Raw genomic sequence first — 15,525 nt, 5'->3', positions numbered from 1 at the left:
TACCCGGCACAGGCAAACATTGAATGAATATGGTCAATAGTGGAAAAAATGACATAGGCGCCAAAAACTGAAGTACATATGGCTCTGGTGCGTAATTACCCTTTTCACCTACACTGCTTTTAGTTCTCCCACCAACTCAAATTGCTTCACTTTTTTTTGTTTGTTTGTTTTTGTTTTTTTTTTTTTGAGACGGAGTCTCACTCTGTCGCCCAGGCTAGAGTGCAGTGGCGCGATCTCAGCTCACTGTAACCTCCGCCTCCTGGGTTCAAGCGATTCTCCTGCCTCAGCCTCCTGAGTAGCTGGGATTACAGGCACGTGTCACCATGCCCGGCTAATTTTTGTATTGTTAGTAGAGACAGGGTTTTACCATGTTGTTCAGGCTGGTCTCGAACTCCTGACCTCGTGATCCGCCCTCCTCGGCCTCCCAAAGTGCCTCTCATTTTTTAAGCTCTCCAACTCTTGTCAGTTGCTGGCTCCTTAGGTGATCCTTAAAAAAGGCACTGTCCAAATTGCAGAGGTTGGGGAATACCAAAACATTGTTTGTTTTGGCTTGCAACCGAAGGCCCAGAGGAGAGCTATGACAGCTCTTTCTTAAAGGAATTCTCAGTTATTTAATGTTTAAGACAGGATTTAGCAGGAGGAAGAGCTTAAGGGTATCTTCCAATGATGAAAGAGCAAAAAAAGGTCTTCCAGAAGAGGCCCAAATCACATTACTGCAGGTAGTCATAATAGCTTTTGGTACCTCTGATTTAGACAAACAATTGTGTTTGGCTTCTTTCTTTTCCTTTTTAAGCCACCACATATTGATTTTACTGCTGTGTCTATTTCTCTTTTATGGGTTATTTATTTTACCTACCCTAATATTTTATCTATCTCTTTATTCTTTGAAATGGAGAACAGAAAGTGAGTTATGGAAATCGTTCTAAGGAGATATCTTGCCCTGCAAAAGCAGACTTTGGCCTGCACTTGGCTCCTTGTTTGATATCAGGGATGGGATTTCCCCGTTCTTACACAATTATTCTCCTTGCCTCTAAAATCAGCCTACCACAATAGGCTGAAAATGCCCATCCACTCTCAATCATTGTTCCTGGAAATTCAGCTAAGCAGCAAGATGAATCTGCTACCTGCTCCAAGGGTCATGATAGTCAGCTCAAGATGACAGAAGGAGCATACTGCTCTTGCACAAAACAGTAAAATAAATAAATAAAACATAGTAAACCAAAATGTATAGTATCCAATATATACACTTATTCACATTGTTTCTCAAGCAGTCTGTATTATGTAGAAAGAAGGAAATATATTAGGATCAGAGAACAATCTTTTGGATTTCATTTTAGCGAAAAAAAATCCAGGGTACCTGAACACCCCCATAAAATTCCTTTGCAGAGGTATAACACAGGGACCATATGAAGTTATCATACCAAACTTATAATCCTAGAAACTCTCTAAATTTCATGGTATATTCCTAGCCACCAATTTCTAGCAAATGTTACTTTATTGTTATTCATGGTTTTTTTTTTTTTAATACAAAATCAACCTTTGAAGAGAAGAAGGAAGGGTCAAAAATTCCACTCCTACTGCCAATCACTTTGATGATCTTTATCAAAAGTAAGGTAGTGTATATAGTCTAACTCTTCTTGCGAAATCTAAACCATATTCTGGTAACTCAACTACTACTTCCACATTAACTTCAATAAAAACATAAAACATGCTTAACCTTCAACAGGCACCTTCTCTTTATCAGAGAATTTAAGGAGGTACTTATTCTCAGGGTAGTGACAATGCTGACCTTGCACGCGCACAAACCTGAGAGTGAGTGCTTCCCTTAACTTTGTGCTCTAAGTACTTCACTCACCTCACTCTAGTCCTGACTGTGCTCTGTACCTCTATACCCACTCTGTCCCCATAGGTGGGGAGCTATAAAAAAAAAAAAAAAAAAAAGCTTGGAAGCATCGTGCTAGTAGTCCATTGACATTTTGTATAAGATGCTAAGAAGAAATTTGTTTCCAATTGGCTTGAAGACAGATCAATGCTTTATGACCCAATGGTAGATGATCATTAAAGACCAATGGCAGATGACTCAATGGAAACTAACACTTCCAGGAACTGTTCTGATTTGCAGTTAATAGCCACCCCCACCGCACACACACCAAGCTTGCTAATTTATTTTTCCTTCTAATTGTGGGTTTGTTTGATAAGGGAATGTACAGATACTATGCAAGAAGGAAATCTATGGAAAAATAAAATAGCACGCATTTTATTTTATTTTTGAGATGTATTTTCGCTCTTGTTGCTGAGACTGGAGTGCAGTGGTGTGATCTTGGCTCACTGCAACCTCTGCCTCCCAGGTTCAAGCAATTCTCCTGCCTAAGCCTCCCAAGTAGCTGGAATTACAGGTGTGTGCCACCATGCCCGACTAATTTTGTATTTTTTAAATAGAAATGGGGTTTCGCCATGTTGGCCAGGCTGGTCTTGAACTCCTGACCTCAAGTGATCTACTTGCCTCGGCCTCCCAGGTTCAAGCAATTCTCCTGCCTAAGCCTCCCAAGTAGCTGGGATTACAGGCGTTCACCACCATGCCCGGCTAATTTTGTATTTTTTTTAATAGAAGCAGGGTTTTGCCATGTTGGTCAGACTGGTCTCGAACTCCTGACCTCAAGTGATACACCCGCCTCCGCCTCCCAAAGTGCTGGGATTACAGGCGTGAGCCACCACACCTGGCCGATAACATGCATTTTAAAAACATATTATGGCAACTCTAGTTTTAGGTTTTTCCCAAGCTACCATATTTTCAACATAAAGAACCCAAACATAATCCCTGTATTTCTGAAGTATATTAATAAATACGTCTATACACAAATACTCATGTATACTTAGCAACGAGCAAATAAAAGTTTATGTTTGCCTACCTCCTCCAGAAAAGACAGCAGCAACAAATGGGCAGACATACCAGGATGATCAGGCTGATTGCACCAAGCCAAAACATTCGCATCATCTGTTTAGGCTCTGTTGGTTTAATTATATCCTGTTACTTTCATGACTTAAGCAAGAGAAGTAAATCCAAGTTCTTTCATAAAGTCTTTATAAAGAAGCTATCAGTTAATAAAGTGAAATGAGGAGGTATTCTTATGTGACAGGTAAATATCCTTGCTACTTTATAAGGAACAGGAGTTCATGAAATGTTCTTGAAATACAACTGAAGGCTACACTTTCAATATGTACCCCTTAATGAAGCCTTAACAAAATGATCCTACTCTTTTTGTACAATCATTGATTATTATGATGCATACGATATATTTCTTCCTCTGGCCCTAAATTGGCTTTTTCTCTTGGCCATATGTTGTATATCCTAGAGCACTTGGGGAGCACATTAATCTATGAACCGTTAACTTGGTAAATAAATAGCTTCTTAATCTACGGTCACACCATCCTGAATGTGCCCCATCTCATCTGATCTTGTGAGCTAAGCAAGGTCTAGCCTGGTTAGTGCTTGGATGGGAGACTGTCTGGGAATAACCAGATGCTGCAGGTTTACTTCCAAATTACAAAATACTAAATTAAACAAGGAATCAAGAATGCGCAGGTGAAATAAGCATATTTTAGTCTTATATTCATTGGAAAATGCATTCTAATGTGATTGGGGAATTGTAAGTCACAGTTAAATTTTTTCCTCTGCAAGAACCAAATGTTGCTTCATACATAATATAAAGACCAAACTGATAAATGAATTACAAATAACATGTGACAGTGTTAAAATTGTAATATTATATTCATGATCAGGTTTTAGTTTCCAGTATTAATCCTACATGTTCAACAAAAAGCCGTAAATTGAATAGGGACTATATTAACTTAAGATATTATTTTGCATGCATCCTTTTTGTAGTATTTGTTAGTGTTTCATCATATCAAATCCATGCATCATGAGAGCAACTGGAAATACATCCCCACTATCCAAATGAAGGTAGCAAAAACAGACGATGTAGTTCTCAAAACTTTGTAAAGAAAAAAATATTCAGAAGAACCTAATTCAAAAACTATAGAACAAGACTCGGTGTGGTGGCTCACACCTATAAATTCCAGCACTTTGGGAGGCCAAGGCGGAAGAACTGCTGGAACCCAAGAGTTGGAGACCAGCCTGGGAAGCCTAGGGAGACCCTGTCTCTACAAAAAAAATTAAAAATTAGTCGGGCTTGCTGGTGCACGTCTATAGTCCCAACTACTCAGGAAGCTGAGGCAGGTGGATCACTTGAGCCCCGGATGTCGAGGCTGCAGTCAGCTGTGATCACGTCACCACTGCACTCCAGCCTGGGTAACAGAGTGAGATGCTATCTCAAAAAATACCCAAGAAGGAAAAACTAATAAGCAGACCTTAACAAGAAACATTCAAGTCTACTGTTACATACTGAGATGAAGACAAGACAAATGGGAAGAATTCTACCTAGGAGGAAAAGCTGGGCAAAGAAAAGTACGCTAAGGCATGTCCAACCGGTATCTTCTCTCAGCCATTGAGGGTTCCATAGAGCCTGGAAACTTTTGGACAAAACACAGAGAGTGACTAAAGCAAAAGAAAATGTAAGACTAATTTTTGTATTACCAAAGTCGCCATCTAAAGGCTAAGCAAAAACTGCTCCTGACTAGAGTCATGACCGCCTCAGGACCTTCTAAGGAGCACTGCTCTAGGACTGGGAGTCCCATTTAAGTATTAAGCTGGGAAATCCAAATATGAACTTATGCCACTGTGATCTGTTTATTTAATATTAAAAAATAGAAATAAGTGAAAGAGGAATAACTTACCATCTCTTAATGGAGCAAAACATTTGAAGCTCGTGGTCTCCAATGATGAAAAACAGCATTTGTGGCTCAAACATTCACTCTCATTAAGATCTTGCAGCTCATTACAAGGCTTTACCACCTGATTTTCCCCCCGAATGCAAGCTTTAAAAAACAGAAATTTAAGAAAGAGAATTCAGCATGGTTAGTTACCACTTTCCCTAATTAAATAATTACTGGAAGACAAAGAAGAAAAGCAAACATTTAATGGCATATACAACTAGTGATGGGTGCTAAAAGAAAATAAGACTTAAGCTAAAAGTTACCACTAAGTTATTTAACATCACATTTTCAAATCTAGGTGAATTGCAGAAAATTACAAGTTGTTAAAAAATCTTTGGTAAGATAGTTTAAAAGGACAATAAATCATGAGCTGAGTGGTGATGATGCAAATATAACACAGAAGGAACTAAATAACAACAGGTCCAATGCTTTTAATACTAACCCCTTGTTAAAATGATCCCACATATATCCTGCGGCTTAACGTTACTAAGCTACAGAAACTCATTGAATGCATCAATGAGAATGAATGTAAGTAAAAATTACATAGTTTGCTGCTAGTGACTAAAGTAAGTGATACACTGGTATTGACCTACTTTTTGTGAACACTTATCATATGGGCACTATAATATATTTTAATATTCTTCGTTTCACCCTTAAATTATGACTGTATAATTTTAAACAGGCAATGATTTATGGCATTAACACCAAGATTCATGCAACTGCAATAAATTCGTACATACCTGAATCTAAAAGACTTGCAAACTCAAATAGCTTATTTTCTATAATATCCTGCTTTATAAGAGAAACAAATACAAACTAAAAAGCACAATATCAGATTTTCATTCAAAAAGAAAAACCTCCACAGTATGTCTATGTGTTAAGGCCAGAATAGATTCGGTTCGATCTCTTATACTATCAACAATTACAAACTTAAAAGTAGTAACTGATATTTTATAATCACTAAAGCACTTCAACATCAGCAAAGAACAATGTAATTGTTTTATGCAAATTTTAACCTCAGTATATTTTACTACATTCCTCTTTTTTAAAGATTGGCAATTGCTGAAGCCAAGGTAAAAATAATAATATCTACCATTATTTAGGCACCTGTTTGGGCCAGGAACCTTGCTTTACACACTTTATTACTAATCTTTGCAACAAACTCCCAAACTGAGTTTTACAACCTCTGTTTTAAAAATAATAAAGGATCAAAGTAACTTATGCAAGATCAAAAATTTAATGCACTACCAACTGGCCTAGATACTCATTTTCCAAACATTTTAGACATGAGAGTTTATCCTACTTGTTGTTCTATATTCTAAGTAATCTGTTCTTCAATTCTGCTAGGCCCAGACTGGCTCTTCTCCCCTAGGTTGGATTGAATCAAGTGTTCAGTTCTGGGTGTCAAACACCCAGAAAACGGTGACAATAGTCAGGACTACTCAGAGATGCGATGGATTTCCTTGCATGCTGAGTTTCTCACCATGGGTACTGTTCAAACACCACTTTCCAGAAATGCTAAAGAGAGGGTTAGGGTTAGGGTTAAATCATAGAAGAGACTAGACTATATGATCTCTAAGATCATCTGTTAATTTATGCTTTAAGTGCATCTGATGGACTTAATGCTAGATATTAAAATTAACACGGGCCAGACACGATGGCTCGCGCACTTTGGGAGCCCAAGCACTTTGGGAGCCCAAGGCGGGCGGATCACGAGGTCAAGAGATCGAGACCGTCCTGGCCAACATGGTGAAAACCTGTCTCTACTAAAAATACAAAAATTAGCTGGGCGTGGTGGCACGTGCCTGTAGTCCCAGCTACTCAGGAGGCTGAGGCAGGAGAATTGTTTGAACCTGGGAAGCAGAGGTTGCAGTGAGCCGAGACTGTGCCACTGCACTCCAGCCTGGCAACAGAGCGAGACTCTGTCTCAAAAAAACAAAAACAAATTAACTTTCAGGCTCAAATTACTAAGAGGTATTGGTAATTTTAAAGAATCAAAAAGGTAGAACAATCTTTTTTGTCAGGTTTAAGTATATAATTTTGTCCAAAGGGAGAAAGATCAGGTGATCTCTCAAGCTTCCCTGCCAGTGTGTATCCAGGTTATCATTTTAATCTGCAAGAGATAAATATTTTACAAATAGTAGCCTAATGGCAAAACAACGAACTTTTTTTTCATGCTTAAGTGGTAAGAGTGTTTATTTTCAATTATGTGGGGGAAGAAATAAATTGGTTAAGAATATTTCACGTTTTATGAAGCTGTAGTTATTGTCTTCAAAGACAGTATGTACATTTTATAAATATTTAATCACTTTTTGAATCAACCTAGGTCAGATGTTTCTGTTAAAATGGAACAACTTTATTTTGTTGGACAAAATTTTTACTTCATATAATTGATTTTGACTTACTTTCCTGCACCAGGTAGGAGAAATATTTAGGAAATGCAGATATCTTTTTCGAACCATTTTTACAGGTGGTTTCAGTGTCTGTACAATGTAGTTATTATAGGTAAGTACGTGACCGTTTACATCTGTTGTTTTCATAAGCTTTAAAGCTTAAATCATCATTAGTTGTTGTTTACGACTAACTTTGGCACTCAAACCATTCTTTCAGCCTATACGACATAACACCTTCTCAGATTTCTTTTTTATTTACTCAATTTGACCATGGCAGTACTTTGAGTTTATTTAAGGAACTTGTTTATTTTGCTATTCTCGTTGGTAGATGCCTATTTTAAACTTAATGTAACAAGTATAAAGAAACATAAAGAGGTTTTTTCAAGTTCACTAAAGAATTCAGTGGTAAGGCCTGGAATCGAAGAACAGATATAATTTTGTGCTTATAGAGTATATCAAATTTTGTTAGAATAAATTCTGCATGATTTTTCATAATAGTTTTATCTTTGTACTTCACATATTCCAATTTATATGAAGCTTCTTCTTGAAAGGGCACCACATGCTATACAAAATGAAACGTGTTTATTTGTGGTTAATAATTCTCAGGGGTCATAATGTGCTTGATAAACACATTACATACAGAATCACAAAAAGACGGTGAGACTTGAAACCTGGGATTTCTATCATTAAAACAGATGGGAAAACATCTGGCATATTCCATAACATCAGTCACACAGTACCCTCACTAATGCCACAGAAGACATCAATTTCACAATACTGGGTCAGTGACTAGATTTCAGGCAATGCCATTCAGGTAAATTGTGAAAGATTTAGATATTTGCGAAGGAAAAGTATTTTATAAACAGTAACAAGCATTTATGAAATGGCTTATGAATATTGCCTCGGTTCATCCTTATAATTCTTTGTGGTAAATATCTTCATTTCAAAGATGAGGGCACTGAGGTTCAGAGAGATTGTCTTGCCTAAGCCAAAGAGCAGAGCCAGGATTCAAACTCAGCTCTGTCCCACTCCAGTGCCAATACACCACACTGCTTCCTAAACAATTAATTATTGTTTTCAAAACAAGAACATCAGAGGCGGAAAAAAAATCAAATAAGAACTTACTTGTTGGAAAGAAAAAATTCAGCAAAGCTTCCAATGCGGAATCTTCTTCCAGAGATTGGCCATTAGCATTTTCACTGTTTCGCAGGATACATCCATTTGGAAGCACAAAATATGAGGGCCCTTAAGAAGAAGTAAAATTATTAATCCCAACATATAAAGCATTTATCACTTTCAATGACCCTTTAATAGTAATTACCTTTGCTTAAATTAATTATAGAATGTCAAATAGCTAACAAATATACTTTCATCTCATAACAGCTTAAGCATTATTAATAATCAGAATGCAATTTTGTTGTGAAACTGAAAAAGTGTTAAATTTACAAATGCTTAAGCTATAGGCTGACACATGCCATTGTTGTAAGCTGATTTACAATAGTAAACTTGCCTCTGACAAACGGCATTAAGAGGCCTAATCAACTGATGAGCTGAAAACAGTACGTATTCCAACTAAATCAGATCCCATCACAGAAAGTCTCGGAAAATATGTTGGCTTACATATATATTGACAAAAATCAAGGCCTTACATACAGTAAAACCTTCGTTATCCTTCTTTCTCACTATTTTAAAGAACTGGTTTTTAGTCTTATTTACACAATTCCCTCCTACATGAGAAAAGAGGGTAACACAGATTTGTCCATAGCATTAAATATTTCCCAAAACTATCTTTAATAATGTCACAGAATTCCATTATAAGGCTCTATTATAACTGAGTTAGCAATTTCTCCATAGGAAAACATTTAGGTTGTTTACAATTTATTGATGTTATAAAGAATACTGCAATGATTATCATTACATTATCATTAGCTTGCAGTGATTATCATGGAAGCTTTATATACTTGCAAATATTCATGAAAAATTACTTAAGATAAATTCTTCAGGCATGGTGGCTCTTGAATATGTCCAAATTACCCTCCAGCATGGCTACCCCAAAATACACTTCTACCAGTAGTACAAGCAAGTGCCAGTTTTCTGACACCTCTCCATTTTTTATTATTTGCCAATTTGATGGCCAAAATAAAACAAAATATCTTTTGTTTTAATTTGCAACTTTCATAATCAGTGAGCTTACATCTTTCATATTGTGTTGCATAGTACAGAACTTAACTCTTAATCTGCCACATATTTAAAATATTTTCTTCAAGGTAATTGGCTATCCTTACTTTTTTATGGTGTTTGGGAAGCTCAGAAGCTTAAAATTTTATATGTAATTAAATCTATTAATCTCTTCCTTTATTATTTTTACCTCTATAAAGGCATTCTATACTCTAATACTCCCAACATTTTCATGGTTGTACTTTTTAAATTTAAATATTTAATACACCTGGAGTATATTTTGGAGTGTGTTGTGGAGTAGGGATACAATTTTTCCAGCAGTCATAAGGCCCTTTATTAAATCCATCCTTTTCTATTATACTTAAGATAACATCATCACATTCTAAATCCTTACATAGTCATAGATCTGCTTCTTGACTTTCTATTCTGTTCCACCAACCTATCTATTCATGTGCCAATACTGATGTTATTGTTTATTTTATCTTTTCTTTTATTTTTTTTGAGACAGAGTATCGCTCTGTTGCCCAGGCTGGAGTGCAACGGCGCAACCTCAGCTCACTGCAACCTCCGCCTCCCTGGCTCAAGTGATTCTTGTGCTTTGGCCTCCCGAGTAGCTGAGATTACAGGCATGCGCCATCATGCTCAACTAATTTTTGTATTTTTAGTAGAGACGGGGTTTCACCATGTTTCCCAGGCTGGTATCGAACTCCTGACCCCAGGTGATCCACCCGTCTAGGCCTCCGTAAGCCACTGCGCCCGGCCTATCTTATGTCATTATGTTTTAATAACTGATCTGGTAATCCTTTCATTGTCTCTACTATCAAATTTTATTTTCAGCTCTGAGAATTTTTTAGATGAACCTTAAAATCATTTTGTCAAGTCAAAAAAAATTCTAAATTTTATGGTAATTATGTTCACTTATTTATCATTCATTCAAAAATCATTTATTGTGTGTCCCATGAGCTAGGCATGAATTCAATTAAATGTAGACTCATTTGGAGAGAATTGATAATGTTACAAAATTTTTTCACCTAAGTAGTTTTGTTTCTCTGTTCATTCAAGTCTCTTTTTATGTCCCTGAATAAGGTTTATCATTGTATTCAGATAGGCCCTGCACTTTTCTTAGTACATCTATTCCCAGGCATCATATATATTTTGTTGTTTTGTGGACATAATCCATTTCACCACATTTTCTAGTGGATTAATGGTATGTAAGAGAGCTATTGATTTTTATACATGTATTTTCTTACTCCCTTACTTAACTCTCATTAGTTCTCATTGTTCTTCAGTTTCATTCCAGATAGACAATAATATTATCACTAAATATAGATGACTTTGTCTCCTTTCTTTACAATATTAACAGCTGAATTATTTTTCTTCTTTCACTGTATTGCCTAGAAATGTTTAAACTATGTTGATTAATAACCACAATAATGGGCGTTCTTGAGTCATTCCTGACTTTAATGGGAATGTGCTAGTATTTCATAATTAAGTATAATGTTGGCTGCTGGTGTAAGATACATACACTTTATTAAATTAAGGATGTATTTCTCTAGTTGTAGTTTTCTACAAATTTTCTGTTGCTATTTTGTTTCATTTTGAATCAGGGATAGAACTGGGATTCTATCAAATCCTTTTAATATTTACTGCCATGATGATATTTCCCCCTGCCTATTAATTATTGAATATTATTAATATATTTGCCAATATTAAAATATTCTTGCATTCTTGAACAAAGTCCACAAGTGCTAATGTTTTATACAGGATTCATGATTCAACATTCCTAAGTGAAGTGTGTCTGCAGTTTTCTTTTGTGTGCTGCATCTGTAAATTTTGGCATGAGAGTTATACCTGTTTCATAAAATAACCTAGGAAGCTTCCTGTTGTTTTTTCTAGACTAAAACAGATGAAACAATATAGGAATGATTTGATCCATTAAAGGTTTGGGAAAACTCATCCAGAAAAAGTCTGAGTCTTCATTTTTTGGAGAGGGGTAGTTCTTTATCTTTTGCTTCTTCATGGTCACAGTTAATTTTGTTATTTTTATTTTGCTAGGAAATCATCTATTTACAAAGCAATTATTAGCATGGAATCATAAGACTATTCACTTGTAATATTTAAATCTCCTTTATATCAATGATAATATCTTCTTTCTCATTTTAATGAGAGCAACTTCCATACACATACATTTGAATGTGTACTCTCACAATGAACTCTATTATAAATGTTAAATCAAGCTAAATTATATTATGCAAATGCTCTGTATCTTTATTTTTCTGTCAAGGACTAAAAGACAAATATGAAAGTATCTCACCATGATTATGGTTTTGACGATTTCTACTTAAATTTCTAAAACATTTGTTTCATATATTCCAACAATGCATAAATATTCAATCATGACAATTTTATCTTCACTATATATTACACCTTGACAATATTAAACATAATCCATTTTGTCCTGCTTGTTTTCTACTAATGCTTACTCATTATTGAACACCCACTATATTCTGTGTTTTGAGGGTATATCAGTGAACAAGTCAGACAAGATCCCTGCCCTCATGGAGCTTACTACAATGCAGTGGAGAAGACAGACCACTAACAAATTAAGTAATTACAAATTGTAATAAGTGCTATGAAGAAAGTGGATACTGATACAGAATAAAGGAGGGGGGCTACTTTAAATGGGAGCCAGTCTCTCTGAGGAGATGATATTTAAGTGGAAAAAAAAAAAGGACTAGAAGTAGCTGGCTGAACAAAGGGCCTGGGAGAGTGCTTCCAGCACAAGGACAAGAAATGAGATTAATGTTGCTAGGCACACTTTGCCAGATCAGAGAACCCTCTGTCCTACATGACATAAGAAGGGAGCTACAGATGGAAGGGACCTTGACAAGACTTTAGTTCCATATTGCTGTTTGTTTGCTCAGTGTCCCCCTTTGTCAATTTGCTGTCCTTGTTGCCACTCGATTCAGCACACCATCTGAAGTAAGTGTAGACTGACAGTAGCACACTGAGGCCCGAGTCTCCATTCTAAGTTATATTCAGCAAGTTATGTGCTCTCTGGAATTCCTCTAGAATATTGATCCCCCAACTTAGAGTCCCCAACTCAGAGTGCCCCAGCCTCCAGGCCTTGCTGGACAGGCTTGCCCTTGGCTTGACATGAAACACAAGTTGCTGTGATTTCTCTCCATCATGTTTTTATCTTTCAGAGAACCCTCCAAGTTTCTGGCATATAGATGCCAGATGGAAACTTTCTAGGTTCTCCAGGTTTTCACCCTTTATAGATCTTTCGGTCATTACAATGGGCATTGAAATGAAAGTGACAATTAAACATCTTAACTAAGATAAGCAACATCAGTGGCAGTCTCAACCATAAGTCTAGAATATACCCTACCCTGCCCTCCACCTTTGGTTTCTTCCATACTCTGAAAGAAAATTATTTTTAAATTAATTTGAGCAGTATGTCTCAAAGTGTAGTCTATCACTAGTAGTACATAAGAATTTTAGGTGGAACATAGATGAATATTTATGGATATCTTAATGTTTGCTATGAGTTTATTTGAAAGTGTAAAAGAAAAAAATATGAGTATCATATCAAACCCACCATGACACCAAACACAGCTGACATCACTTGCCATATGGCAAGTCTTTATAAACTTTGTCTTTTTTAATACTTTGAGTTCTGGGATACATGTGCAGAATGTGCAGGTTTGTTACATAGGTATACACGGGTCATGGTGGTTTGCTGCACCCATCAACTCGTCATCCACATTAGGTATTTCTCTTAATGCTATCCCTCCTCTAGCCCCCCACCCCGTGACAGGCCCTGGTGTGTGATGTTCCTCTGCCTGTGTCCATATGTTCTCATTGTTCAACTCCTGAGTGAGAACATGTGGTGTTTAGTTTTCTGTTCCTTTGTTAGTTTGCTGAGAATGATGGTTTCGAGCCTCATCCATGTCCCTGCAAAGGACATGAACTCATTCTTTTTTATGGCTGCATAGTATTCCATGATGTATGTGTGCCATACTTTCTTTATCCAGTCTATCATTGATGGGCATTTGGGTTGGTTCCAAGTCTTTGCTATTGTAAATAGTGCTGCAATAAACATACGTGTGCATGTGTCTTTATAGTAGAAAGATTTATAATCCTTTGGGTACATATCCAGTAATGGGATTGCTGGGTCAAATGGTATTTCTGGTTCTAGATCCTTGAGGAATTGCCACACTGTCTTCCACAATGGTTGAACTAATTTATACTCCCATCAACAGTGTAAAAGCGTTCCTATTTCTCCACATCCTCTCCAGCATCTGTTGTTCCCATACACTTTAATGATTGCCATTCTAACAGGCAAGAGATGGTATCTCATTGTGGTTTTTATTTGCATTTCTCTAATGACCAGTGATGATGAGCTTTTTTCATATGTTTGTTGGCCTCATAAATGTCTTCTTTTGAGAAGTGTCTGTTCATATCCTTTGCCCACTTTTTGATGGGTTTTTTTTTCTTGTAAATTTGTTTAAGCTCCTTGTAGATTCTGAACATTAGCCTTTTGTCAGATGGATAGATTGCAAAAATTTTCTCCCATTCTATAGGTTGCCTGTTCACTCTGATGATAGTTTCTTTTACTGAGCAGAAGCTCTTTAGTTTAATTAGATCCCATTTGTCAATTTTGGCTTTTGTTGCCATTGCTTTTGGTGTTTTAGTCATGAAGTCTTTGCCCATGCCATTGTCCTGAATGGAACTGTCTAGGTTTTCTTCTAGGGTTTTTATGGTTTTAGGTCTTACAATTAAGTGTTTAATCCATCTTGAGTTAATTTTTGTATAAGGTGAAAGGAAGGGGTCCAATTTCTGTTTCCTGCATATGGCTAGCCAGTTTTTCCAACACCATTTATTAAATAGGAAATCCTTTCCCCATTGCTTGTTTTTGACAGGTTTGTCAAAGATCAGATGGTTGTAGATGTGTGGCATTATTTCTGAGGCCTCTGTTCTTCTCCATTGGTCTGTATGTCTGTTTTGGTACCAGTACCATGCTGTTTTGGTTACTATAGCCTTGTAGTATAGTTTGAAGTCAGGTAGTGTGATGCCTCCAGCTTTGTTCTTTTTGCTTAGGCTTTACAAACTTTTGTCCCTGTGTTTTCTTCCCTGGGACGATTGCCTCCTTTTCCTCTTTAACTCTCTCCAAAGTCTCCCACCAGCTAGCACACAAGCCTTTTTCTCAGGTCTTCCTCTCTACCCAAACAGCCTCCAGCCTTTTTCCCCTCCTCCATTATTTTTCATATGAAGAATAATGTCATCCTCTTTGCCTCTAATTTGCATCTTTACACTCATTAGCATGTTCAGCAAATAAAAGATTAGGAGTCAGCCTTTTAAACTGGTAGCAGAAAATATTAAAGAACCAATTATGTTTCCTTGTCACAAAGAATTTTTATTTTTTAATTTCCCTGTTACAAATAAAAGACTAAAAATCTAACTACATTTCAAAGGAAAAGAAACACCAGACTCAGTGCAGACAGAGATATGTGACTTGTGCAGTCAAACAGGGCCCCACACTTGGGGAGCTCCATGCTTGGTTTAATGTTTTGCTATCATCATTTTGAAATACATGAATTTTGAATGAGAGATCTTGTATTTTCATTTCACAAATTATGTTGCCCCCCCACCCCCATCCCCGCTCTGGTGTGAGGTCTAATAGATGAGAAACTGAATGACAGGGTGAGGAGACAGAAAGAGCAGTGGCTAACTGTATCAGTTTCTAAAGGATTTTGCTGAGGCTTCAAGTTGAGGGTCTACCTATGCCACTGTCTTTCTGGGTGTTGGCCTCAAACAGACCTGAGTTTGTATCCTGGCTCTGCCACATACTAGTTGGTGAACTTGAGCATGTCAGTAAACTTCTCGTTGCCTCAGTTTACTCATCTGCAAAATGGTGATATTTATTTTGAAGTGTTATGAGGATTAAATGAAGTCACATGTGAAGTGCTTAATACAATGCAAAACAAATAGTTTGTTACATGTCTTCCATTGTTTATTTTTATTGCTTACAATTTTAAATTTAATATCACTACTTTGTTTTCAGGATATTTATTTTTGCTAATAACTTTCTTAATAGCAAATATGGTCAACTTTCCAT

At 36.6% G+C, this 15,525-nt stretch overlaps 1 protein-coding gene across 2 annotated transcripts in view; it reads right to left on the bottom strand.

Annotated features, from left to right (window-relative positions):
• The window catches only part of FMR1NB (FMR1 neighbor), a 46,923-nt gene that overhangs the window by 18,407 nt on the left and 12,991 nt on the right, over positions 1–15,525 (bottom strand). For both annotated transcript variants that reach the window (XM_054471472.2, XM_054471473.1), the window contains exons 2-4: positions 8,352–8,471; positions 4,795–4,935; positions 2,910–3,006 (exon numbers count right to left, since the gene is read on the bottom strand). In XM_054471472.2, the coding sequence (XP_054327447.1) occupies positions 2,910–3,006; positions 4,795–4,935; positions 8,352–8,471 (358 nt within the window). The remainder of the gene's footprint in view (positions 1–2,909; positions 3,007–4,794; positions 4,936–8,351; positions 8,472–15,525) is intronic.

This window comes from Pongo pygmaeus, chromosome X (assembly GCF_028885625.2).
Source record: "Pongo pygmaeus isolate AG05252 chromosome X, NHGRI_mPonPyg2-v2.0_pri, whole genome shotgun sequence".
Taxonomy (NCBI): Eukaryota; Metazoa; Chordata; class Mammalia; order Primates; family Hominidae; genus Pongo; species Pongo pygmaeus.
Note: the sequence above shows the minus strand (reverse complement) of the source record. Positions and strands in the feature narration are given on the sequence as shown.